Here is a 27,928-nt window from a genome sequence, read left to right as displayed (position 1 = left end):
AATGAAATTTTGTATGCAGGATTACACTTGGAAATCAGGTAGAAGGTATCAGACTAACTGATCAAGATCTCATAACAAAGTTCAGAAAAGCATACCCATCAGGAAATTGTTTGACAACATTAAATAGGAATACATGAGTTTGTTTATATTGTTATTGTTGCTGTTGTATCGATCCATTAATTGTTGTAATGATAATGCAAGAAAGAACAAATATCAGTTTTCAAATGTTTTATTTTATTACGTTATTTATTTGTTGTAAATTAATAGTAAATATGAAATTATTAAATTATGACAAATAAAAGTACCCAAAATCAATTGACAAATTTATTTAGTTAAAATGTCATTTTATTTTTATCTTAATTTGTATATAATATGACATTGTATTGGCACTTGCTTTATTTAACATTCTCAGGTCGGGTAAGACCCGACAGGCCAATGCTTAAGTATATAATTTGTTTGAGAATACAATATATTATTAATTAATAAATAATCTTAAAATTAAAATTCAATACCCTAGAACCTAAGAATTAGGTAATATGTTTGAATTTGATTGATTTTCATGCCACGTCGCTCAATTATATAATATTATAATAATGTAGTACATAAAATTTATATAAGAAATAAAACGTTTGGTGTTTTAAGAATTTCATAAGTAGAGAAAAATGTGTTACAATGATTTACACTTTATAAAATTACTTTTGGTATTGACATCAATTCTAACACATTTGAGGTGGTTAACCATAAGCGGAAATTCATTAAAATTTCAGGGAAACTAACATTTTTAACATCTATGTGAGCGGGAGGCTTCGATCCCACACAATTAAAAAAGGAGTGGGCTTGATGGACTTTTGGAAAGCCTCCCCCGACTTCTGCCATTGTGGTTAACATTTAAAATATACAATTTAATTTAATATATTGACAAATCACGGATGTAAATAAACCCTTCTAATGTTTAAGAAAATCATATTAAATTAAAATACAAATCAAGTATGTACGTAATGCGTTATGAAAAAAAAACGCAACATAATATTAAAATCTTAGCGAATAATAATAATAATAAATAATAATATATGTATACTTCATCATGCATTATAGTATATTATAATAAATAATATTATTATGTAGGATCAGTACAAATAGTTTTTGGGCTCTTCGGTGGGCTGCCCGCAAACGCCATGATACTGTTTGCTAACCAGCGACCGGGACCGGCAGTTCTCCATTTCCAAGAAACAGTCGTTGCTGTAGGTCTTCAGGTCGGTGCCGCAAATCGGGTCGTACAGAGTCGGACACACCCGCTGACATCCTTTGAACTGGAATCCGGTCAGACACCTCTTCATGGGCACCACGTACACGTGTTTCCTGCGGAAAGATAAATACAATCAGGACTCTGGGTCTTTGAACCTGTATCGTTGGAATATATATTTTTAACACGTTGTAATGAGTCCAACCAACTCCAAGTTGCCCAGCTAAATCCCAAAACAACTTTTTTTAGTGTGCATTTTCACTTTTCAGTTAGTTAGTTTTCCTAATCCACAAACATTTGGATATAAAGGGGTACGAATAGTATTGAAAAATGCTATGAAAATGTATTTTTGTATTTCCAATAATATGGTTTATTGAGTGGTTTGAGAGTAAATACACCTATTATCAATATTGTAGAAGAGAAGTTAATCTATGCCTGTTTATAAGTCAATTATAGATATTTTAATTACCAAACTTAATAATTAAAACTCAAAAAGTAAAATATCACAAGTCTTGGAGTTAAATATTGGACATTGAAAATAAAATATAGAAAATCAACTGCTATACAAGCCTAGATAAACTTTTTCTTTTCAATTTGTAAAATAAGTGCTCATACTGTAATGTCACTCAGTAAGCTATAATATTGAAAATACGAAACTAAGTTTCAGTGTTTTACTAAAATTCACATTTTAATTATTAGTGTTTTAAATGCGTCCACGTACGGGTGCGCTCTGCTATTTATTTTATAAACAGTCACTTACACTAATGATAATTTATTACGTACCCATTTGGCATTTACACGACCCGTAAATACATAAATAGAAAATTGCCTATATTAAACTCCTTAGAAACGGTCGGTATAATTCATACCCCTTAAATCCGACCAACTCATTGCTCATGCTGTATCGTAACGGCGCGCATACCCCTGGCCCTACTCATCACTCACCCACAGTTTTCGCGTTTCATTTCGCATTCGTTTCTGTACAGCTTGTTGTCAGATCCGCACACAAACTCTTTAGTCTTGTCACATTGTTGGTGGCACAGAGCCGTCGTGGGACAGTGGTGCGGCGGAACGGCCACGACTTTTTGCCCGCATGTGTTCATCTTCAAATCGCACTCCGACCTGTCAATATTAAATTGTCATAATATTATTACCTACTAATATACACGTTACACGGGGGTTTAGGCTTTATGGGTTCAACACCCACCCCCACCCCCAACCAAAAAAAAAAAAATAAATAAATAATAGTTGTTTCATTTATTTTTATATAGACTATGAATCCTCCCCCCTCCTCCTACCTGAATAAATGTCAATTAAATTTTATTCGTTGGGTAAAAAGCTTGACAATTTTATACAAGGGTTATAATATATGGATGGAAAAGTGAATCTAGTTGGTGTATTGGGAAGGTCAAAATTTAAAATCCCAATAGTTTTCAAAGGCGCAAGGATGTACAAAAAAAATTTTAAAAAAACGGGAATTTTTACGCAAAATCGGTTTTTGACAAAATATATTTTGGTTTTGGTGTAACTCTAAAACAAATTACCGTAGATACATGTAATTTTCACTGACTATTTATATTAGAATTTTCTATACACCATAACATTTTCAAAATATTTCGACTTGTTTTGACGGAATTTTTTAGTTTCCAATTTTTTTAGTTTTTTTTTCTATAAATGTGTCGATAAAATTGTATTCGGTCTCTAAATTTCATAATTCGGTCATTTTCAGCAGGCTGTATTGCCATTAAGTCGTCAGTAAAGCAAGTTATGACTAGACTAAATAGGTACATATATTGATGATTACTCTGGCCGCAACTCACCTACAGCTAAAATATTATCGTACCGGTCTCCCGTTGCCGGTCTCCCCTTTCCAACATAGACCATAGTAAACCACACGTCGGGCAACAACTCACCCGCAGCCAAAAATATTTATCAAAATTGTTCTTCAATTAATATATTAAGAAGCTGAATAGTGTAGACATAAATCAATATAGGTAATCCACTAAAACGATTTAACTATCAGTTGCATTAATTTAATTATCTACCCACCGTCTGTTTGTATGGCCATCTATAAAATATTCATATTCAACGTATACCGTATTGTGTACAGTCACGTTAGTTTTAAAATTAGAGTGAATTGACCTCTTATATAAAATGTAAAGGTAAGATTATTATCATAGGCTTTTTATTAGATATATTTTAATTTCAAAGCGAGTTAAAAGTCAAATAGCGTTTGGGATTTGGTGGGGCTAAATCCTTACTTTGATAAATGATAATATTGAATAAGCTTAAAACAGAATATAGGAAATGTTTGGAGGGCTATGGACATTTTTGGGGGGCTTAGCCCCTAAATCTCCCCCTATTTTGCGCCTATGTAATAAAAGTACTTTAAGATGTATTGCAGTTATATACAAGTATTTGAATTGGGGATATTTTATCCGGGGGTTTTTATTCCGTGGATTTCTTTTCGGTTTACCGTATAAGCATTAGGTACCAACTGCGTATATGGCTATAACAAGGTTGGGCCACCTTGGGCTATAATATCAGTGAATACTAACCTGTAAACGTTGCCGTCGGACGCGCACACCGGTTCTTCGCGTTCGTTTTCACAGCTCTGTGGGCACTTTTCAGTGGACAGTAACGATGAGCACTTGCCTAAGTGTGCCATTTGTATTCCTCTCCTGAAACGACACAGTGCGATGAATTTTAGTGACAATAATAACGTTAATAGAGAGTGTCACACATATTTTTTTTTCCTATATCGTATAGGTACCTAATATTATTTTACTATTTAAATCACTTCTAGTGTTTTTTGAAAGTTGTAATTTCTGAAGTCTTAACCAGCCAATGTCACCCACAACTGCATGGTTTGCGCGCATTATATGTTAATTTATTATTCAGTAAAGATGAATGTCTTAGCTGATTGTCCGATCCTGTCAATGCGTATTATATCGAGGGCTCAATCGTATCGCGCACACATCGTTTCGATCATCGATTGTTGCATATTATCTAATATCTTTCATTATAATACTATTATTATGTTTATTAAACTTTACTGCAAGATATTTTTTACACTTTTAACATTCTTACAGTGTAAAAATTTAAAACCACATAAATTACCGTGGCACGTATATAATAAAATACATTTTTTTGGTGGTTACCTAGGTATATTAGGTACCTATAACTTTCATTTTTAGCACCTCGCGGTTCATTTTGATTACAGTCACACCTATACACTTAATCTGCGTTTAATAATATATAAGTAAAATTTATAGTGTTATAGTGTATTATAATATTGGTACTTAGTACTTACAAACAAGTAGCCTGGTCCAATTGGCATTGATTTTTATAATTCTGAGCATCGTTTCCACAAATCGGGTCCGCATCATCTGGACACTGACCCTTGTTGCACTTGTTGATCCTGGCTCTACACTTTTCCAAATCTACCTTAGTCACTTTCTTCTTGGTCTGTTGTCTGTTAAACAAAAATAGGCCGTCTAAGTATTCCTAAAAAAACCTCGCAATTCTAACCTAACCTAACCCAACCCAACCTAACTCCTCGCACATGATGTGAGTTGGATTTAGTATTATAGGGAAATAGGAGTTTCTCAGGTCAGGTCAGGTCATTATTCGTTTTATTCCGCTCTCACCCGCAGTTGAGCATTTTCATCTCACACTCGCTACGGTACACGTTGCCATCGGAGCCGCACGTCAGCCGGTCCTTCTCTTTGTCGCAATTCACTGGACACGCGTTCGATGAACCGACCCGGTTGCGTTCTTGGCTTAGGCAGAACGCCATGGGAACCTCAAACACGTGCTTGCCGCAGTTTTTGGACTTCATCCGGCACGCATTGCTGTAGATGTTGCCGTCCGACCCACAAGTGGGCTTTGACACCCGCCAACACGATTCCCGGCAGTGTCTAGTCGTCTGACAGTGTTTCTTGGATGTCCTCACCACCCCTTGTCTGCCACAAAAATGATTATTATATTCTCGTGTAAAAATAAACGTTACCTATTATTTGGGTGTTATTTAGATGTGTTAACTAGTTCAAGAAAAACTATGGTTCCTACCTCATTTTGTAGGATATAGGATTCCTTAAAATATTATTTCAACTCATAAAATATTACTGATAGACAATACTACGAAATTAATGGATGCAATGATGAATAATTTTTTTTATACTATTATTATTACTGGCCTTTAAGACCATCTTTCCGTTGTACAAATTTTTGTTTTAAACAAAACGATGAATAATGCATACCTAATTGTTAAAATGTCTGCTATTACTGATCCGTTGTACTATAACTTTTAAGATCAATTTGTTCAGAATTTCAGATACTAATCGTTTGACTTTGAATTTAGATGCATCATGCATCAACGTTTAAAAAAAACTCCGTGCTTAAAATTTTACAGTTTTTAGAGTAATGGTTATCATTTGAAAAAATTTTGTATTGAGTATCGACACTGCTGAACACTTCTTAAATGGCATAGAAATCTAAATATTAGAAAATATGGCTTTAGTAATTAAGTGCCTATATCTTATACTTGAAAATTCAAAAAATCTTAATTTCAATAAATACATTAATACAAGCATGCTTGATAAATCACCTTTGTGTATATAATAATTATATAATATATATTATATAAATAATAAATATAGATCATACATATACCACCAGATTGATGTGTCGTTAATTATTATATTATACAACGTATTCTGACCCTTACCCGCAAGTGAACAGTTTCATCTGACAAGTGTTCTTGTAAACGTTTCCGTCGGATCCGCAAATAGGTCCATCCATAGGCGCTTGGTCACAGTTTACCGGACAGTTTTCTCTGTGGGCTGATATGTTGTTACATGGTCCCAAGTGCGACATCGACGTGCCAACCCTGCGAAAAACGGACGTGGATGTGATACAGAATGTACATGATTATAATTTATAATATTTACATCATAAAATAAACCGTAGATTTTGGTTGTAACATTCGATATTATACTATTATGTTATATTTCAATTTATCTTGATCAAACTAAAAACGATCATTGCCGTAAGTGTGCTCAGATATTTCCAGTGTATCTGTGGTTTAGAACAATTTTAATGGGATTAAATACTTTTTAGGAATATTTTCTCGAGTGCCTATATATATATGTAAATATAGCCATATATAGGTATTGACTAGAAAAATGAAAATATTTGAGGAAAGATCAATGTAAATTGAGTTGGGGTTAATTGTTCTGATTACTTACACTGGCAGAGTTTTATATTGTATAGATAGTGGCACATATTCACATAAGTATTTTCTATATATCATATATTGTGAACGATTACCTAGGTATATTCTGTTTGCTTTTAAAACCAGCCAACTACCCTGTGTATGCATGCACAATGTACCTACACATATTATATCAGTGACGTATGCAGGAAGGGATAAGGTGTTGTAAGCCTTCCCGAAAATTGTTGAATAAGAAAAAAAATTGTCAACAATTAATTTTCCACCAGCTCCCCTCTACCAAAAAATTAAATTCTGGATACGCCACTGTATTATATATTTATATATGTATATAATAGTATTATATAATACTTATATGATGTCAGTCGGGTTAGTATGTAGGACGTAGGTACCTAACCTATACAGCTATAATGTTTTTTTTCGCTTTAAAACAAATCATTTTTAATATTTTATTTCTTATTCATCCCCTACATATGATTGTGTACACTACTGATATGTATAAATTATATATATATATTCGCAGGCAGCTGTCTGTTGTTATATTTATATATAAGGCGTACTGACCTACATATTTCCACTTGCATCATACATCTGTTTAGGTACGTCCGGCCATCGGTACCACATACCGCGTCCTGTTCTTTGCCACAACGATGTTCGCAATTCGATCCGTAAGCCCGCAGACACTGCGTTGAGCTCTCTGCCACGACTATGCCTGTAGTACACACGCGATTAGGAGAAAAAAGAGCGCGATCGGTATGAGTATAATTTTATTATCAATGAATCGGAAACTTAATTATAACGATAAAGGTATCATCGAGCGTAATAACAGAAATAATTTATTACAATACGTGGTACTAAAAGGTCGCTACACAGCCATTTGTTATGTCCGTCTTACAAATGCGTAACATACCAAATTTACGCTCAGAAGATCATGTCGCTGGGTGTTATCAATGAATAACTTCCCAACCTTAATATTCGCCGTCAATTTTATATTCTCTTCTTTTTTTATCAAATCTTATTATTGTACAAAAATTGTATAGATTGTAGATATATTTTAAATAATAAAAAAAAGATCATGTTCAACTCTGTTATTTTAAAAATTAGAGTGAATATCGAACCTATTATAAAACTTGATGGTAAGAACATCATCTGCGTTTTTACTTGGGTTTATTCAGTTTTTAAGTGAGTTACGAGCATTACGCTGTGTTATATACGCATTACGATATAAAATTGAATCATCGTAAAAAACCCATATACAAACGCAGATAATGTTCTTACTATAAAGTTTCATAATTGGTCGATTTACTCTAATTTTTAAACTAACAGAGTTAAACGTGATCTGCTGAGCGAAAAATTGCTGTGTAGCGTATCCTACAGTTATATTATAGGTAAGTAACAATAATATTATATCATAATTGTTCACCTTTTCCGCAAGTCTTCTTTTTCAGTTCACACTCGTTCGGATAAATTATGCCATCCGAACCGCAAACCGGTTCTTCGGAACTTCCCTGCGGACATATCCTGGGACACGCGGAATCCCTGGCTCCGGATGCGCCTGCGGTAATAACAATAATTGATTTTATTAATGACGTACAATAATAATAATAAATAATAATAATACAGAGATTTGTACACTATAGGTACACTAGGAATTCTGAATAAAACGAATACAAAATAATTAAAGCTCGTCCGTTATGTTTTTCGAGTTGAAAAATTTGTGCATGGATATAAAAATTTCAAACTATTTATATAATATACTGAAATACAAAAGATATACCTACATATTATTAAGATACATATTCGTGTCAATTTTCCAACCGAGAAAATGGTGAATTAGATTAATTGTATAGGTGAAATGAGTTTTTCAACTAGTGTAGTAGGGACCAGCTGGTATGGTACCTATTTAGAAGTCCGTGTAATAATATATTATAATCTGAACAATTAATTCCGATTTCAATACATATAATATAAGTGGACGTACAATTTTTGGCACGTGGCCCACTTCTCCAGTTTTTCGCATGTAATAATATTATATTTGAAACGTTATTAAACTACTTATTAGTTAATAGTTAATAATAATAAATGCTTCCGCTCTGCAGCGTAGACGATTTCAAAGATCTTTGACCGAACTACCGAAGCAACGAATGTTTTATGATATACATATATATTATATATGGTATAATACGCATAATATGCGCGATATGTACTGTTCGCGTTCGCTGACTTGCTATTGTATAAGTAAACGTCAATACGTCATTCGTCAAGGATGTAATTCTAAACGATATGTGTCTATATTCAATCGTAGGTACCTAAAGTAGTTTTTTTTTACACTCCCAATACGCATGTGCACATCAAAGTTCGTCAAACACATTAAGAAGTTGTATAGGTACGCTTTAAATCTGTATTGATGCACTATATTGGTACAGTAACAGTATAGATTTGTCCAGTGTTTCTCGAGCTCTATATTATATGCGAACTTCATTTACGTACATTATGTATAGTCGTCACAAATTTACTAACATTTTACACACAGAATGAGTTTATTTTTATAACCCCTTTACATGACACTTTCAGTCGAAATTTACACAGAAATGAGCGTGAATAGTATGTACTTCAATACTTGTGATAAATTTACCTACTTTTATATTCAAAATTAATTAACTTACATACCATGGGTAAATTTACATGGTGACATTTTTTACAGTTCATACCTATACCTGTGTAACCTTATTAGTTTAAGTTCAATATTTCATAATACATTATATACCTACTTAATATATTGTTCAAAGCTATACTATTATATATAGGTATAGGCCCAAATCCACTCTTAAACTGATAAAAACGCGCAATTACATTATCCACCTAAAGTATTATTATTAATAGATTTTCCTCTCTTAAACTCGTTATATTGTCTTAAAATTTTTACAAGGCATTCGACACTTTAGTCTAACACTAATTAATAATACTATGTGGTGGTACCAAAAAGTCTTATCAAAACACCACTACGCCAGAGTTAATCCCTATTATACCTGATATACATAATTACATATTATATGATATATTCATAATTAACAACAATATACCATCTATAAATTTGCCACAGCGTGCGTATCGGTGTATATTTCATTTCCGGAGCGAGCGTTTGAGAGTACAGGAAAGTGCTGGAAATAATAATAATTAAATTTTCTGCGCGTCGTGTCGAATAGTAGGTACCTAATAATAAATGTTGTGTTTCAGGTTAATATTTTAATATGGATCAAATTTTCGTCCGTCAGTCTGCGTCACGGTTCTCGCGTGCCGTGATTTACAGTGTCGTTTTTTTATTACGCATTTGTCGTTCGTATATATAGCTGTAAGTACCATACAAACGCTCAGTCACGTCAATTAATCTCCCCCGCTTTACGCCTTTACCGCACCGTCGTGCTTATAAAATATAATATAATATTATGAATGTAATATTATTGTTATGTATGAACGACCGTGATTTCCGATCGATCACGATCGTTGATCTCGGCTGTTGTTTTTTCACGGTGCCGTTCGTAGGAATATGTATTATATTATTATTATAATAATTCTGCTGGTTAATGTACTGTGCTGTAGGTACGTATATATAATATTATGTGCAGTCACTGGTCCTGTGGTTATATGTTTCTAGTCACTCGTGTGTAATATATTGACAGGAACCTATTATAGATCCAAGTAAGCATTTGTCTTACTTAGTACCGGATCAAGGTTGTTTCCTCTCATATAATATATTATGTATCTACATATTATAATAAATGATTATTTTGCCGTCTAAATACCTACTTCGACGTCTACCCTCTCCCAGTAAAATGGCATTCTATACATTTACTTTAAGCTTTTTTTAATAACAATAAAATAATCTCAAATTCTTAAACTTCTAAATTACAATAAAAAAAAACAGTATTCGATTTATTTTCCTGTATACATAGGCGTGTCCCGTGAGGATATACCCACTAGCCGTAGAAGGAGACTCACCACAAAAACCGGTTTTTTGCCGTTAGACTTATAAGTTATAAACTAAAAACAATTGTTAAAAATCATGAAATTAATGAAATTAAAATATTGAAAAATCAAAATATTCACCAAAAATAAACTCTTTAGAGTTAAATTTGTCTTCAATTGTTTCAAAAATAAAAAAATCATTTTTCAAACTTTTTTACCAAAGAATTTAATTAAATTAAAAAATAAAATATGTGTGATCCTTGTCGAGTTTAATAAAAAAAAAAAAATAGATTTATGATAAATTTATTATCTCAGAAAATATCGCAATGGATAGATCCATCCTCGCGGGACACTCTGTATATGTCATAAAAGGTCATAACCTTTAACTCAGAATAATATGATATAAGTATTAAGTACCTATATAGTATCTTCAAGAGGTAATTAATATTTCTAACTTCACATACTCTAAAATAAATGTTACCTGGAAATACTGATATCATATATTATTCATATACTTAAAAGAATTTTAAGTTCATATATGAGAGCCAAAATAATTATAGTTATAGGTAATTGAATATATTTGTAAATTTGGCCACTCCGTCATCTAAACATGATAATATTTTATAGTAAACGGGAGTATACGTGTTTTCTTTATAATCATCGTTCAAATCAATGCATTTTTATTCGTGGTACTAACTTTTGTTAATATAGTGTCAAAGAACATGAAATTTAACTAAATTTTAGCCATTTTTCAACAATTAGTGGAATATTGTAGAACAAATAATAATATTATATATTTGATATACATGTATTGCAATAATTAAAAATATACCTACTCTATCCCTTTAATATTATATTACAGTGGTGTATACTGTATCCAGTTTGAACGAAACTTATTTATGGATTATAACCTATACATGTCATTGCGCTATCTTTCTGGTTTGATGTCCTTGAATCTGCATTTCCCTACTTGTGTTTTTTTTTTCGATGCACTTAACAAATAAATGTAAAAACTATATGTAAAAAAAAGCGGGTAAGTGGATGTCACTCTGTTGTACAGTAGGTTACAATTGGGCCAATGTATAATGGATTGTATTAAACTTGAATTTAATGATATAATATCATTGTATAAGAAAAACGATTCTGAGCGGAGATGGTTTGTCAGTCTGGATTTTTTATAATGTTATTATTTATTATAGCCTAGAACTAATATTATAATATTATAATTTTTTATTCGTTGCTATGGTGATAAATATAAAACAAAGTGTTAGAAATTAAAATCCATTTTTAGTGGTTTTTCGTAATTTGTCGGTAGTTTTTCCCATGGCATTAAATAACTATATAGAGAGTAAAAGTAAAGACCTCTCTAAAGTACCATCTTGATCCAATTTGCTAAAAGATAAGGTACTGTAATATGTTGATATCCAAGCACTCCTTCTGGTAGAAATGTTGTATACAGGATAAAAAAAATGTATTTTTAAAAATTAAAAATAAACACCATTGTAAAGCTACTAGCTTTCTCGCTCCGCTCAGAGTCTAAAAATGGTTTCCCAAACTAAAAAACATAAAGAATAAAAATATAAATTTCAACAAGGAGAAATCGTTTGTAGGTACATTACTATTAATAAGGATATTTATTATTCACACATAATACATGATTTTTTTTTTTATTTTAGGTCGATGGTGTATTGTGAGGTTCCTATATAGTCGAACTGTTGAAACTTGAAAGACACGCATTGAAAAAATCACCTAAAGTAAAATCGTCAACTGATAATTTTTTTAATCCCCTGTTTCCCGAGGGTATTTATATTTCTTGTGCACGACGACGTGCATTCGGATTATAGGTACCTATAATATAAGAGCTTCGTTTTGATCTGACGCTGCAGTTTCACGTGAATATATTGCATATAAGTTTTACGTCGACAATAGTCGACTCTTAAGTCAGATTATATGTATATGTTATATTGATGTACACACTTACAAGGTGTGTAAAACGAGTTTCCATCTGGAAATACTCGATACGACGCGTATTACGTTTACAATATTATACCGGTACAAAGCTATAATATATCGGTCAAATATACTTACAAGTGCTTACACTGCTTTCAGTATTAATGTATACATATCTATATTATATATATATATATATTCTATACCCATTTAATATCTTACATTTACCCGCAATATAATATAAAATAGTCAATACTGCAATGTGTGTCAACGACTGCATAGGCGCAAATGAGGAGGGGAATTTAAAGGCTAAGCCCCCAACATTTCCTATTTTTTTTTAAGCTTATTCAATATTATAATAGTAGGGTTTCAATCCCCCCCCCCCTTAAATCTCCAACACTATTTACGCCTATGCTATTGAGAGACATTTTGTCCAGATGCCTGTTGACACTTCTATTTCAACATTTTTCATTCAACTGATATAGTTTTCCAGATAAGAATAAGATTAAAAGGCATTGGGACGCGTGTTTGCAAAACTTTTTTCCTGATATTTCAATAAGAATTTGCAACACCTGAATGATGTGTATTATCTTTTGTTTTTTTTTTTATTAATAAGATAATATTATTTATAATCTGTATACACTACAATAATACGTAGTATATAATAATGTTTTGTTACCTATATACCTTTATAGATTAGTAGTGTAGGCTTACGTATTGTAGGCTTACTTATGTAAGCTACATGATATCTACATATATCGATACCTAATAAAATAATTTATATTAGCATGCTATCAAAATGCAAGTTTTTTTATCCCGCGGGAAAGTTTTAGTTGCATTAATCACTTAGGTACCTACAAGTTGTGCCGTACAAGTGGTACAACATACAGTAGCACATACAGTAGTAAATTAGTCTTTATATGCCGTCGTTAAATTTCTGTGGGATATTTTACGTTTCGGGTCAAAAAATATTTGACAAGATTTACTTAAAATTTTCTTTTGGTGGCATGACGACTCCCAACTATTTACTACCTTTTTTCCAAATGATGGATATTGGAATGATATACGATGGGGTGGGGTGCAGAATCCACCCATCTCGGAGACCCAATCCCTCGAATAGTCGAATACCACCAGCGCAACGTACTCGTGGAAAAATCGCTTGCAGGCCGGAACTACAGTTGTTAAGTGCAGGTTCGTCCGCGTCATCATTTTATTGTATACATATTATTATTACTTATACTGCAGCGACGGTGGTGACGGCGCGGCGGCGGAATACGCGCGCGCACGTTACTTTCTATTGCCGTCTGGCCAGCCGGGTCTGCTGGAGGGTCACTAGCCTCGTTCTTTGTTATAACCGCGATCACAATAGAAATAGAAATGTGACCGTCGCATGACGGCTCCAGATGTCGTGGATGACCTACTGACCAGAACGTAAAAAATACATAAACACACGTCTCACACACTTCAAACACGCACACCGCGAATTTATTTAAATTAGTCTTATCGAATACCAGTTATTTTTTTTACACTCATCGTTTCCACGTACCTAGGTACGCCGTTAATATAATAATAATAGTAATAATGTGTTAATCACGTACTTATTATATGATATAATATACTACCTATGTATATCCAATATCCATATACCGTGAGGAGTCACAATATATTGTATGCGTGTATTTTGATCCCGGAAATCCGTTCCGTAAAAATAAAATTCGATTTAATCGTGCGTGTCCCGGTATAGATTATACCTTGTTCGAAAAGCTCTAACGTATACTAACTACATAACTGCATGAGTAAAACTGGTTTTTAACGTTTCGCGTAAGTGTTATAATAATACATAATAGTATATATGAGTATATTATGATAAAATATAAATGTTTGAAAAACACGTATTTCCGTCTAATGTGTATAGGAATGTAATATTCCTTAAAATGATATATTATACGATGCAATTTTAACCTTACGGTGTAATGTGTTATCAAATCTTAAAAGTTGGTTCAAATAATGTTTACGGTAAGGTTTATTAAAATCTAATTTATTGAGTATTAAATGGATAGTTTAAAGTTGCTTTTTTGAGATATGATTAATGTTCCATTATTGCTTATTGGAATATCACTGTATGTCTGTATTTATTTACTTGTTTATTAAAATTGTGTTATTCTTCTAATTTTTAAACAGTTATTACGTTTGTGGACGAATTGTCTGCAAAAAAATACGCAATATCTCAATCATTAGATATTATAATTTATATTAGATATACAATATACAATAGACCACCAAATAGTACCTTCCAACAGCAATCTATATCATTGACCATTGTGCATGTGTGCGGACGCAACTACACAAGATGTGTTTGATGTAAAATAATGTACCTACTCATTTCAAAATATACTCTGAGGCTAGTTCGTTCAAGATTTATAAAATGGAATACGTTTGTGCCAACTCATTAAAAAAAAATTCTAAAACAATTATTATTATTTAAACCGATCGTTTCACTATTGTTCTAAAATTATATAAATATTTTTTTTACTGATTTTGAAAGTAAATAGAAAAAAACGGTACCTATTTATTATGTAAGTACTTATTGATATCTCTTATGAGGCCACATGATGTAGAATATAACAATTAATACTTTTTCGAAACCACGCATCCTAACATCACAAAATTTAATAAAATATTTAACACGATTTTAACGAGGAGATAGTTATACTGATCGCGTAGTACAATCCCATGTCAAATTTAATGACTTATCGGTATTGTGGCTATTATTTTTTAACCGCTAAAACCACCGCCAACAGTTTAAAATATTTTACGGTTGAATTTTAACTATTTAACTATGGTGGATAGCTTATAATGGTCAAAGATATGTATTAAGTTTGTACTATTCTGAATTAATAATTTATCGTATCCTACACGCAGGCATATTTAATAAGGTAGGTAATAATATTTTATATTATATTGTTTTAGGATGCGTGTTATATCGGTACCAGTGTTTCACTATAACGGTATAATATACGTCTAGTCTAGTCGCACACATTAACTAATGTTACCAAGTATCAGCTGTATAGTGTATACACGTGTAAATACACTAAAGAGAGTACTACAAAACGGCACTTTATATACAATGTGCAATGTGCATATTGCATTATAATACTATACATATATATATTAATATGTAAAATATTTATATATATATATGCAACTAAAGGGTGAGATGTTAAGATATCGTTTCGATGCAATTACGTATAGGTAATAATAATTGTTTTGGGTGAGGACTTGTTTCGGAAACTGTAGTTGAGTGCCTTCTATTTCCGGATTACGATGTTTTTTCACCGTTATATGGGTACCTACTTGTGAAATCAAAATCGATTTTATTAATTAATTGGCAATAGTGAAGTACTGAAGTCGGACTCAAGTGAAACGATTGCGTTCGACCTAAATATAAATTTAAACATATTCTATAACTACTCATCTATTGTTTTATGTTTGCAGTAGGTATACGTAGATATACCTACTTTTATATGCATATTATCATTATAATACTAGTAACTTATTTTACTAGTATTTATAATCAATGATATTAAGTTATTCATTAATAATTATTTTACGTGTGCACTGTACAGTGGACAGTGGTATACCGTATACGATGTATAAATGTATCATATTTTATTATATTTGTATTTACTGTACTACCTATATTATAAAATTAATCGGTGAATAAACATAATAATATACATAGGTACATACAATATGAGTAATGAGTATATAACTTATATAGATATATGAATGTTTGTTTTTTTTAACAATTAATTTGCTTCGGAAGCATTTAGGTCAACTCTCACTCGCTTCACATTGGAATTAAAACAGATTAAGTATACCAATATATCAATTATTCTTTTTTACATTAAACTTATCAATGTTCTCATTGTTTAGCATACACTGTTTTTTGTGTCATACTAACAAGTATCGCATCTATATAATATGCACCTATATATAAAAGGCGTCTATTGTTTTGTGTAAAGTTCTATGTTTAGAACTGAACTGTTTCGTTTCTCGAAGTTGATAGACGGCAGTTGATTGTCGACCTTAAATTATATACGCGTTATAACAACTTTCATCGAATTCACATTTTCAAGCATTAAACAAGTAAATAAGTATATACATGAAGTAACAAGTTAAATTATGTTGTCTATTGTTTGATTTTTATTTGATTTTCCATGACAATACAGAATTGGTATATTTATTATATTACATAGCGGACGGGTGTCATGACCTAGGTAAGTACCTATAGTTATTATTTTAAGTTTAGTAAGTGAGCAATTAAACATTTTTTAATTTTTAATTTTTAATTTAATAATGTTATAGATAACTAGGTACTAAGTTTTATTACCTAGTATTAATGGTGAAAATGACGATGAAAATACATTTTTGTGAAAGTATAATATATATATATATTATAGTGTAGATTCTATAACACACCAATATGTATATGAGTTTTAGTTTGTTGGAAAATATATTGGTTGTAACTGTGTAAGCAATTTTCGCAAATTTAGTTTGCCTAAAAAATATATGAACTTCTCGTAACTGTAAAACCGTGTAATTTACAACAGTAACTAACGGTGACTACTGATATTTCCCCACATTTTAATATAGGATACTCTTAGACACAGTTTTTTTATTTTTTTGTTTTATCATTGAGTGGATGCTTATTACAGACACACATCGAATAATATAAAAATATTTTATATTATTTTTCTTGTTTATGGATTATTATTGTAAGTACATAATAATTTTAAAAAGATAAATCATGTGAACATTTTTAATTATATATCATACAATTTACAACATATAAGGTATACCCTGCTGCAGATTTGAATTTTTTTTTTGTGTTTTATCACATACTATATTAAACTGGTTCAGTAATATAATCTATTTTTTTTTAGTAATTATTGTTCTTTACGATGAGAAATTTCACAATGGTAATGCACATAATAATATAAGTATCGCGTAAAATAATAATATTGTTCCAGGAACCTAAAGATGAAAAAAAATGAAAGATGCAATATTATAAAATTTATAAGACACCGACATTGCTAACCATTGTGTGTCTGCTAAAAAACTACTGCTACTATTAATAATAATAATGATAATGGTCTCTAATGACTACTGTAATTCAAAGAACAAGTTAAACTGTCGTTCTAGACTCTTCAGTGTTCACATTATATTATACATATTAGGTATGTATTTTTTTATGTGATATTAGATCCTTTTGTCTGGCAGAATCATCATTGTCTTTGATCTCTACCATTATACCTACCTACCTACCACTATTATACATATTACATATAGTATACCATTATACCTTAGGTTACTTTTTAATGGATATGGTCATTAGACATATCATATTTAATAAAATGTACTACTTACACTAATGAAATGATATCTTTCTGTATAGTATCTATATATTAAGCATTTTGTATTTTAGACTTGTGCGTAAAAATAAAGTATAAAAACGCAATTTAAAACTCGTACAGTTCGTTCATTTTTAAAATGGAAGATTAAATGAAATACGTTAACCTAAAATAAGCGCAATCGTAAATATATCAATAAATAATAATTATGTATGATTTTGAAAAAAATAAATATTAGAAGATATCAAGACTATATTATATTATTATGTACCTACATATGTTTCCCCATAAAATATAAGTTTATGGTATACATACATTTATAATATTAAATTGATAACCAACAGATGTTCATTATAATATGATTGAATAGGTAGGGCATGGTACTCATAATTGTATTTCAGACTGTTTTAGAGAGTATAACGCAAACGAGAACATCAAATAAATTATATTCCGTTTTTTATATATCTCATAAACTATGATGTAGTTTTAAAGAGATGATTATAAACGGCTTGCTAAACAAGAAGATTTTAAATCAGCGCATCTACTTAAAAATTGGTATAAAACCAAAAATCCAATTAAGAAAGCGAACTGCCTAGTTAGTTCGTAAACATAATCGCCAGCGATAGCATTAAAAAAATATTCTAAAACTCACGGTATCGAATACAAATAATATTGACAAAAAGTAGTAATAATCTATCCAAACTAACAGTATTTCCAGCCAGATTCCCAATCGAAACTGTGCGGTGCTTAATTTACGGACGAGCAGCGTCGTTTGTGGTTTTATTTAATTATTTTTTAAATCATTTTTATTTCTATCCGTAAAACGATTCATTTTACTGTTATATTATTTTATATAGGTATTACCATATATGTATACACACGTATGTTAAAAATGTTGTTTGCTCGCTAAAAAAATATTTTTTTTACATGTATAGGCAGGTTTATAAACTAGTAATAGACTTATCTACTCAATTATATACGGCACGTTTTTGACCGAAAATCTGATTGAAAATATGTATACTGTGATTTTGTTACTATATTACTTTTCGTAGTTGTTTTAACGATGGATGACGATTAACATACGGTTATTAGTTTAGCTGGCGAAGAACATATCATAATTCATAATATATAATCATATAATATACGGTTACCGGGTTACGGCACGTGCGTGTGGTACCTTTAGGTATACAACACATTATTAGGTTATAACATCTTCAAATAATAGTTCTATAGATCAAAAATATAATAATAAAGATAAAACATGGTGAGCACGAGTATTGTGTGTGTATAAGCTACTCGTATCAATTAAATATTAAACTGTGAAATTAGCTGGATGAAATTGTTTTCAGTATTCACAATAATATACCGATAGTTAATAATAATGTCTAATAGTAGGTAGCAGTGTTATTTCACTCTTTGCAGCGGAAGTAATTGTTGTATACAAGTGCAGCCATACAGGATATAATCTATATTCCATATAGATTCTATGATGTATACTGTATAGGTACATTAATACATGTAATATCATAAAGAGTAGATATAAGAACTTTTATCAGAAACCAGGCATATTGTTCTCAGCGCCCTTCTTGGCACTACAAATTATTTTGTTAAGTATATAGTCTCCGAAACGGCCTTAAGTGTAGAATAATCATATAATCATCTCCAGCACAAATTGCCAATATACATTTGATTTTAGAGCCATAGGTTTTGGTTTCCACAAAACATTTTAAATTGTTAAACTACAGCCATGCATCTACGGCTATCAAATAATATTAGGTACATTAGGCATTAAAGTAATTGTTTACAAAAATACGAAATAATCCAATTAAAATAACAAGTAAGTAAGTATTAAGAATTAAGTTGGTTAGTATCCGTACATTTTCTATGATATGGCTAAAACAAGCGGGCTGTCGTCAGTTAAATTGAGATATATTAAAAAGTACAAAATATAAATATTATATTTCACATTAAACATAATTCATAATAAAATAAATTGTGTTGGAGTGCTTTTTTTCATGTAGTTCATTACACCACAATCTCATATTATAGTAGGTATTTGACTACACGCAAAATAATTGTCTCGACATCGCAAACTATCTACTACTAACAGTATAACGGTCGACTGCTGCGCCTTAAATTATTATTATACCCCGGTCGTGACTCGACCGCACTGACCGAGAAATATTTTTTATACACTCGCCAGTGCGCACAGTGTTGTGTATATAAACTAGTATTCACTAAAACTCCCCTATGCTTATTGTGCAGTGGCTAAATCCGTTAAGGGACAGTTACATGTAATAAGCGAGAAGTGAGAGCAGTGTTAACTTCTAAACCGAATCAACAAATCAAGTTGAGAGGATTTCATAGAAGATCACACCCGTCACCCACGAATAGCGTAGCTATATAACGACGCGGATAGCTCACGAGCTCAATCGGCCAATCGTGTATAGATACACCGTGTAGATACCTATTACTATTTTCTAAAATGTTCAAAATTAAAAAAGAATGAAATAGGTGATCCGGATTATAGTTATTTACAGATGTCGACGGTATTTCGGCATTGATTAAGTTACTGTAATGTGTGTGTTAAATTTGTAATCAATGATAAATCATGGCATAAAAAAAAACGATTCTGATCAGTGAGCAAAGACGGTCAGCTTATATTACCAAGTGTATTTTATGATACTAGTATATTATTTATATTGCTACTATATTAATTATATTAATTTATTTAATTATTATAGTAATATAGTAATAATAATATAGGTTGAATAAATTTTTACTTTTATTAAATTATTAATATTTATTTGTGGTATTAGTATATTATTATTATATAATTATTTATATATCATAAAATATTATTATTAACTTTATAGTCAATATCTAGTTTTCTAGAACGGTAAGAATACTAAACACCGAATACATCCGTGGTATAATTGTATATAATATAAACAATTTTTTTTTTATTAGCTCTAGTAATAACTATTACAGCTCAACAATTATGCACCAAAATAAATAAATAAACAATAGCATAAAATTAATCCAAACATTTTTAAAATATCGTCGTGTATAATGTAAAATATAATAATGTACTTAAAAGTCCCCATGAATAATATTTTTGGATTATAACAAAATAACTAAAATCGTATTTCGACATTAATTAATTAAATTAAAATTTAATTTCGTCAAAATTTGAACTTAAAATGTCTAAAAATAAGTTATGCCTATACATCTTAATATTTTTTAATTGTTATAATAATAACTTATGAGGAATCTCATATTGAATTTTCAAGCTTTTTAACTGTACACAATATTTCATCGACATTTATAGAAAAAACTAAAAAAAAAAAATCAAACATTTCAAATGATTAAATAGGTAGTTCAGAACGAGTTTAAAATATTTTGAAAATTATACCACGTATAGAAAATCCTAGTTTATACATTTGGTAATAATGTAAAGTATCTACGGGATGATTTATTTATGAACTTCAACAAAATAAGAAAATCAATTTTATCAAAAAACTGGTTTTGCGCAAAAAATGTCTGCTATTTCCTAATTTTATTTTTATTTTTCCGAATTATTTAGAAAAGCACTAGGCATTTTTTACTTTTAACTCCTATATCTTCAGCAGTGGCGCATGTAATTCGGATTTACATTTGGTCGGTATCGAATAAAATAAAATTTAATAGGTATACAATATACATACGGGAGTGTCAAAGTAACTGTTGCGGTGATGTTATTAGCTGAAGAAGACGCACCCGGAAGTTTGCAACTGTACTTTAATAATTGTGTATGATTTATGGGATTCGTCGGGGGGACGAGTTTGAAATTTTACTCCACAAAACGTACCGAAAATACACACAATTGGTAGAATACCACGGTCAGCGACACCGTTATACTACGTATATAGACATATTATGGTAGCTGACGTCTGTTGCGGACCACACGCGAGTGGGCGTCGCAGGCGAGTAGGTATCCAATATACACGAAGTATATAATGTACGCCTTTACTTTGCGCCAGACGTTTACGACGAGACAGCAGTATCGGTATATTATAATAACATAACGGTATACCAACCCGGGTATACGGCGTCTGTTGGAGGTTCAATATTACAATATATCGTGGTAGTATGATAAGTATAATAATATAATTACGCATTTACGCGTTTTTGCCGTACCTATGTGGCGCACAGGTATTAAATTCTATATTGAAATACGCCATGGAATTCGATCGCATAATGATTTTAACGGAGGTAGTCGTAAAACAATCACCGCGTGGTGGCGTTCGCGGTGGAGGCGAAGACGCGATATTATACTACTATAATTGCGGTGGTGAGTGGTGACACAACTCGGCCGAAAGTTCACTGAACCGATCGAGTTCCGATGATATTATATCGTAGGTACGATACGCGAAGAGTATATTATAATGATGTCGCTGCTGCTGCAGCAGTGAAATACGCGTAACACTATTGTATAATAATAACAATAATAATAGATAGCGCACACGTTATGCAAGGTCGCCGGTTTTGCCGCAATGATCGATCGCTCCGGCGACCACGGAAATCGAAGGAAATTACAAATAAGGAAAAACAAATCGTAGAAACGGTTTCGAGTCTGCGGTGACGAGCACACTTATAAATATACTTAAAGTCAGTGGTCGTCCGTCGTGATCGTCCGCGGCATGTACACTTACACGGTATGTATAATATTGTAATATATATATTATAGGTATATAATATATCATAATATGTGTATCATAATGACAAGGCCGAGAACCAGTTTTCGTACGCGGCCATCGGCGATCATTGTGGGCTTTTGTATATGTACAAAATAAATGTAATCGTTGTGGCGTGTTGTGGAAAATTGGTTATGAGATCGGGAAATGATGCGTGAAAAAAAATTTAAAAAAATCGAAATCAGTCCGTCGAGATCGGCTCTGGGCGCGCGCGCGAACGTCCGTACTTCTTCTTCTGACAATCTGACCACACTAATAATATGCAATGCGGTTTCGCAGTTTCGACGACCGTGCGCTTTTCGTGGTCCGAATTCTCGCGACTCCGTCGTCAATAATGTTGTTGTCGTATTTTTTATATTTAAATTTTTTTTATCGTATTCCTGTAGTGCACTATATTATTATTAATATTACGTGTCTTACACGTACACATTTAACATGTGTATATGCATACTGTTCCCGCAGAAGATTTAGATTACGTACCTATGCGATCAGGTTGAACGACGCGCTGCACTGCATTGCATGCCTCTTGTCGATGTTCAATAATATATCATGCACATAGTTATATACGACTCTGCAATAGCAAGCTGTCAGACCCAGAAGTGTCCCTAGATATGTGATGTTGATGTTGGAGGGGGAGAGGTGTTTTGAAAATTAAAGGTTCAAACTCTGTCTTTGCATATTAGTTATAAATTACTTATTATAAAATAATAAAATAATAATATTTTATAAATACCTATGTATTAAGAGGACGCCGCCTAACCTAAACTACCCCGTGCTTACGAACGTATTATAATAATATATAGCAAATTTTACATTTAGAATAATCCATATTACTCAATACTCTATAGCCAATAATATTAGAATAATTTGACCTTTTATCAAATATATAGGTACTAATAATATTTAGGGCCAGCGTAGGGTTTTCTGATTCTAAAATTTACAAATCTCATATGCTCATAACTTATTTTAAAACTAAAATATCAAGAAAATCCTACAAGGGTCTTAAATAATAGAATTCTAAGCGGTAAAAGCTTAAATTACTCCAATATTAAAAATAACATCGTAAAATTATATTTATAAGAATTATATAATTATTATATTTTAAATATTCATTTTTAAATTGCTGAGGAAAAAAGTTTCGATTATTATTATTTATTTATTTAATTTTTGTAAAAAGTATCATTTTGTTGGTTTTTTTTCTTATGAATATCGATCAAAAGTTATTTTCATATAAATTCACAATGAGTGTCTGCGTAAAAGAATATTAATGTATTCAACGAAAACTTTAATTTATTTTAAGATAACTAATATTTTGTACATTTTTGCCTATGTACTTATTTTAGAGATATCGACTTATCAACAGTCACCACGAGTTACTTAAGAATTTATGATGGCAATTTTGTCATCGTAATGACACTCAAGTACCTAATGTTTTGTATCTATAAATCTTGTAGTGTATAGTTCAGCTAATAATTTAGATTTATGTCAGCATCTCCAACGGTCGGATATAATATATGCAACCAGTTTCCTATTAGTCATATATGCCGTTGCATTCCATTATTGGTATCTCGTGAAGCTTTTTCCCTTCCTCTTTGGCGCTTCCCTCGCCAACATCACGCGTCTCCACTACTAGCGAACCGTATCCATTTCTCTTCACCCGTCTACCAATGGTTTATATAACACGAACTTGTTACGCGTACACGTGTAGGCGTATATATACGTACTACTACTCCGATGACCGCGTGTGGCACTGACATCGACCTTTCGCCCATTATACCTAGGTATGCAATGCATAGTACGTCCGTAGACGATACATAAACGTGTGTCCCTCGTGATGCTTTGTCATTTCAATGGGCGCCGCCTACATGGTAATAATAATAATATGTATCTTGTTGGATCTTGTTTGTTAGAGTTACGGCAAATAAAAATAAGATTGCATCTAAAAAATCATACCTCTTATATATTATTTTATATGTGTGCGTTGTATGCGGCAACAGCACAAATGAGCACTTGTGACAAATCGGACTAGAGACAGCACAAAATCTCTGAATATAAAGTATTATTATCATTATCTCACTGACGTGTCTTGTACGTTTAGATGTTATTGTATTGTGTTAGTAGTTAGTTTCATATAAAATTATCATTGCATATATTTTCCTATCGTCGCAATTCAAAGCCTACAGTGTAATGTGTATGTAGGTGGTTTATTTTCTGATTTAAAGCCTTAGAGTAATATATAAATGATACAGATTGCTGATGGTAAAATTGAAAAACTCACAATAACGTGATTAAACTGCTGGTTGTTAATGTGAGTGAATATAATTAATATGTATTCACGCATATAAAATTAATATACTTATGTATGTGTCTTTTTATAGATGAATAAGATAATATAATGTTTCTTGATTTATATATTATATTATTTATATAAGTACCTGCATAATGAATATTTTTATTTTATAATTTATTAATTAGTTTAATATACATTTGTATATGTATAGGTTTAATGTAGAATATTTTACAAAATAACTTAAAATTATTAATACGGAATTATAACAAGCACACGTTTAAGTATTAACAATATATTTTATTAGATCATTAACATTGTATATTTAGCTTTAAATTCAGTTTCAAATTCATTTTTATTTTTTATTCATTGTTTCACACTATTTTTAATGTTTAATAATTGTATGTAAATTCATTAGTTAATTTTATAATATTATGTTAATTACCGATACTGTAACACTAAATCTTATTGTCATTCACACTACTGTATTCTACAAAACTATTTACCCCGTTGATTATATATAAATTAATAAATATAGATACAACTAAATAAATACCAAATGACGCAGCTTGGGGCAAATAAAACAGTTATGTATAGGGTGGATCAGAGATACTATTAGGCATACATCTAAGTAAAGGATCTTCATACACATATTTTGATCTGTAGACTGTACGTAGGGATAAGAATTTATGTTATTACTTCTTATTATCGGTATGGGTAGTCACACTTTAGTTGATTCAACGTGAATATTTAGTTACTTTTTAACGTTTTGTTTTCTTGTTACATAAAGTTAAATATCTGATTTCCATTTTCAGGGACAAATTTTATACTTGAAATCAAATAGATACATGTAACTGTCTATAATATGCATATATACACACATTTACATACGTTCCGGTTCAACCAGTATTTTAACCGTTAAGTCCTGTTTGGGAAATGTCAAATTATTTACCTATTACAATTATTAATTCAGAAAGATTTTAAAATAAAATGTTGTGACAATGTTAATAGAACAGAACATGGTTTTTGATAAAACATTTGTAATATTTTTTCTTATATGATATACACTGAATTCAATTTTTTCATATATATATAAGATATTATATTGCATCATCCTGCGGCCTACCTGGAACGAACAAAGAATATGTGATGAAGTATAAATCATAGTTGTGACAGACAACGATAAAGTTTTTAGCATAAAGATTGTTAAAATTCTTAAAACTGCAATGTTGGTAGGTATATTATTAGATTGGAAAATCTGGTTGAACTGGAAAAACGTGTAATTTTTTTTCTTTTAAATACAAAAAAAAATATGTATTATCCACATCGACATTGGATTTCTTGATCTTGCATAACTCCCTTAAGATACAGTTAGTGAATTGTTTGATTAATTGGTTATTGGAAGAAATCTTGTATGTAATTAACAGTTAAGAAAGACATTATTAATAAAATATTTACGAGCTGGTTTATGACTTTTTGAGTACTTAAATATTATATTTTTAAACAAAATTTCAAAAATGAATTGCTATTGAACAACTGTATACGTAATACGATATATCCAGTATATCAATCTACATAATATTATATTCAATTGAATTATTGTTTATATTATCGATAGCTTAAAATAAAATAATATAGTATAGGTACCTATTTCCATTTTTACAACTATTTAAAATTTAATGAATTTCGTCCATTAAAAAATGAAGTCATGTATTTAATATATTTTATATCTTGTATAATACAATTTATTTATAATGAGCTTGTAAAACGTAAAATATATAATTAAAAAGTATGTATTATTATATAAAGTATAGGTGCCTACAGTGGCTATAGCAAACGAGTGTTATTCGACATCTATGAAAATAATAAGTAATTACCATAACAATTTGTTCAAACAATGAATTTTAAATTAATATTTTGGTTTTAGTTGTAATTTTATTGACTTACATCTATCATTAAAAATATTATTGCCTGAGCAGTACACATTGTAAATATTTTGATATTTTAAATAACGCAAATGTCTAAATCTAGTTGAGTATGTAGACAAAAAAAAGTAATTTAAAGAATTTTTGTGAAATCTATGTGTTGTCATACTTATTTATTGCAATTAATTTTTAAATTTATTTAGTACCTAGCTAAGAATAATAATGATCGTTATAATCAAAATTATTATTCACTTTATAAAATATAATTTTAATTAGTCTGTTAAGTTATGAAATTATTAATTATTTAAATGTGTAGTGTGTTATAATCGTGTACACATTTTTATTATAGGTACATAAATGCAGGTACTTTACAAACGTTTAAAAGTATACGAATCATGATCATAGATTATTATTTTGTTTTGCATAGATCTGTAGTTTATATTATGAACATATAAAACATTGGTATACCACACCATAATAAGTGATATGCAAGGCACCTAACTTCAACAGAAAATTTGATGAATATTCCAAATAGATATCAATTAGTCACAATATTTTGTAACCTATATATACACAAAACGAACTTGGATTTTTTTAAAAACCTTCAAATATTCGAATAAATTTCGTACGGTTTAAAAATATGTCAATACAAAAACAACGATATAGTGATTAATGAAACAATATTATGCTCACCATGGTACAGTAGACATTGACACAGGCACCAGAAAATGGCAAGGTACTCGGAAAATCCGAGACTCTTCATCGTATCGCAGGCTATAGATTTTACTCTCTCGTCGATTAACGGAATACGGGTTTGTTCTCGCGTGTGTTTAAGTACTGTTTCAACAATTGCACATTACACTGTCCCGATGTGTATAATATATTATAATATCTATACTATATAGATATGCCGGTTTAATGGTTATAGCGACGAAAACAAAAACGCCGATACGACAAAATGAATACGATACAACGTTGAGTACGTTTATTAAAGTGTCTCTGGAGAAGTGAATTACTATACTATATACGATTCGCGTGCCGGTCGTCCGCCGCAGAGTGTGAGCGCGAGACTGCGCGTGTGTTATATCGTACGGACTGATAGGTACGACTGATACGATGCACCTGGAGCAGGGCCACAACCTACTGACTCCGTTCTAGAAAATACCGGCGGCAA

General features: G+C 30.9%; 2 protein-coding genes across 2 annotated transcripts in view; one reads left to right on the top strand and one right to left on the bottom strand.

Moving 5' to 3' along the window:
• Positions 1-225, top strand: part of LOC100159080 (N6-adenosine-methyltransferase catalytic subunit) — a 4,213-nt gene extending 3,988 nt beyond the window's left edge. Inside the window, exon 12 of the mRNA XM_001945477.5 lies at positions 20-225. Within this exon, the coding sequence (XP_001945512.1) occupies positions 20-137 (118 nt within the window). The 3' untranslated portion in view covers positions 138-225. The remainder of the gene's footprint in view (positions 1-19) is intronic.
• Positions 214-27,928, bottom strand: LOC100161124 (serine protease inhibitor dipetalogastin). The gene is made up of 9 exons (XM_001945418.3): positions 27,448-27,928; positions 7,900-8,031; positions 7,041-7,188; positions 5,973-6,134; positions 4,894-5,208; positions 4,557-4,718; positions 3,802-3,924; positions 2,189-2,365; positions 214-1,359 (listed from the first exon to the last, which is right to left on the bottom strand). The coding sequence occupies exons 1-9, from the start codon at positions 27,515-27,517 to the stop codon at positions 1,128-1,130; spliced, it is 1,521 nt and encodes a 506-aa protein (XP_001945453.1). The 5' UTR covers positions 27,518-27,928; the 3' UTR covers positions 214-1,127.

Source organism: Acyrthosiphon pisum, chromosome A3 (genome assembly GCF_005508785.2).
Source record: "Acyrthosiphon pisum isolate AL4f chromosome A3, pea_aphid_22Mar2018_4r6ur, whole genome shotgun sequence".
Taxonomy (NCBI): domain Eukaryota; kingdom Metazoa; phylum Arthropoda; class Insecta; order Hemiptera; family Aphididae; genus Acyrthosiphon; species Acyrthosiphon pisum.
Note: the sequence above shows the minus strand (reverse complement) of the source record. Positions and strands in the feature narration are given on the sequence as shown.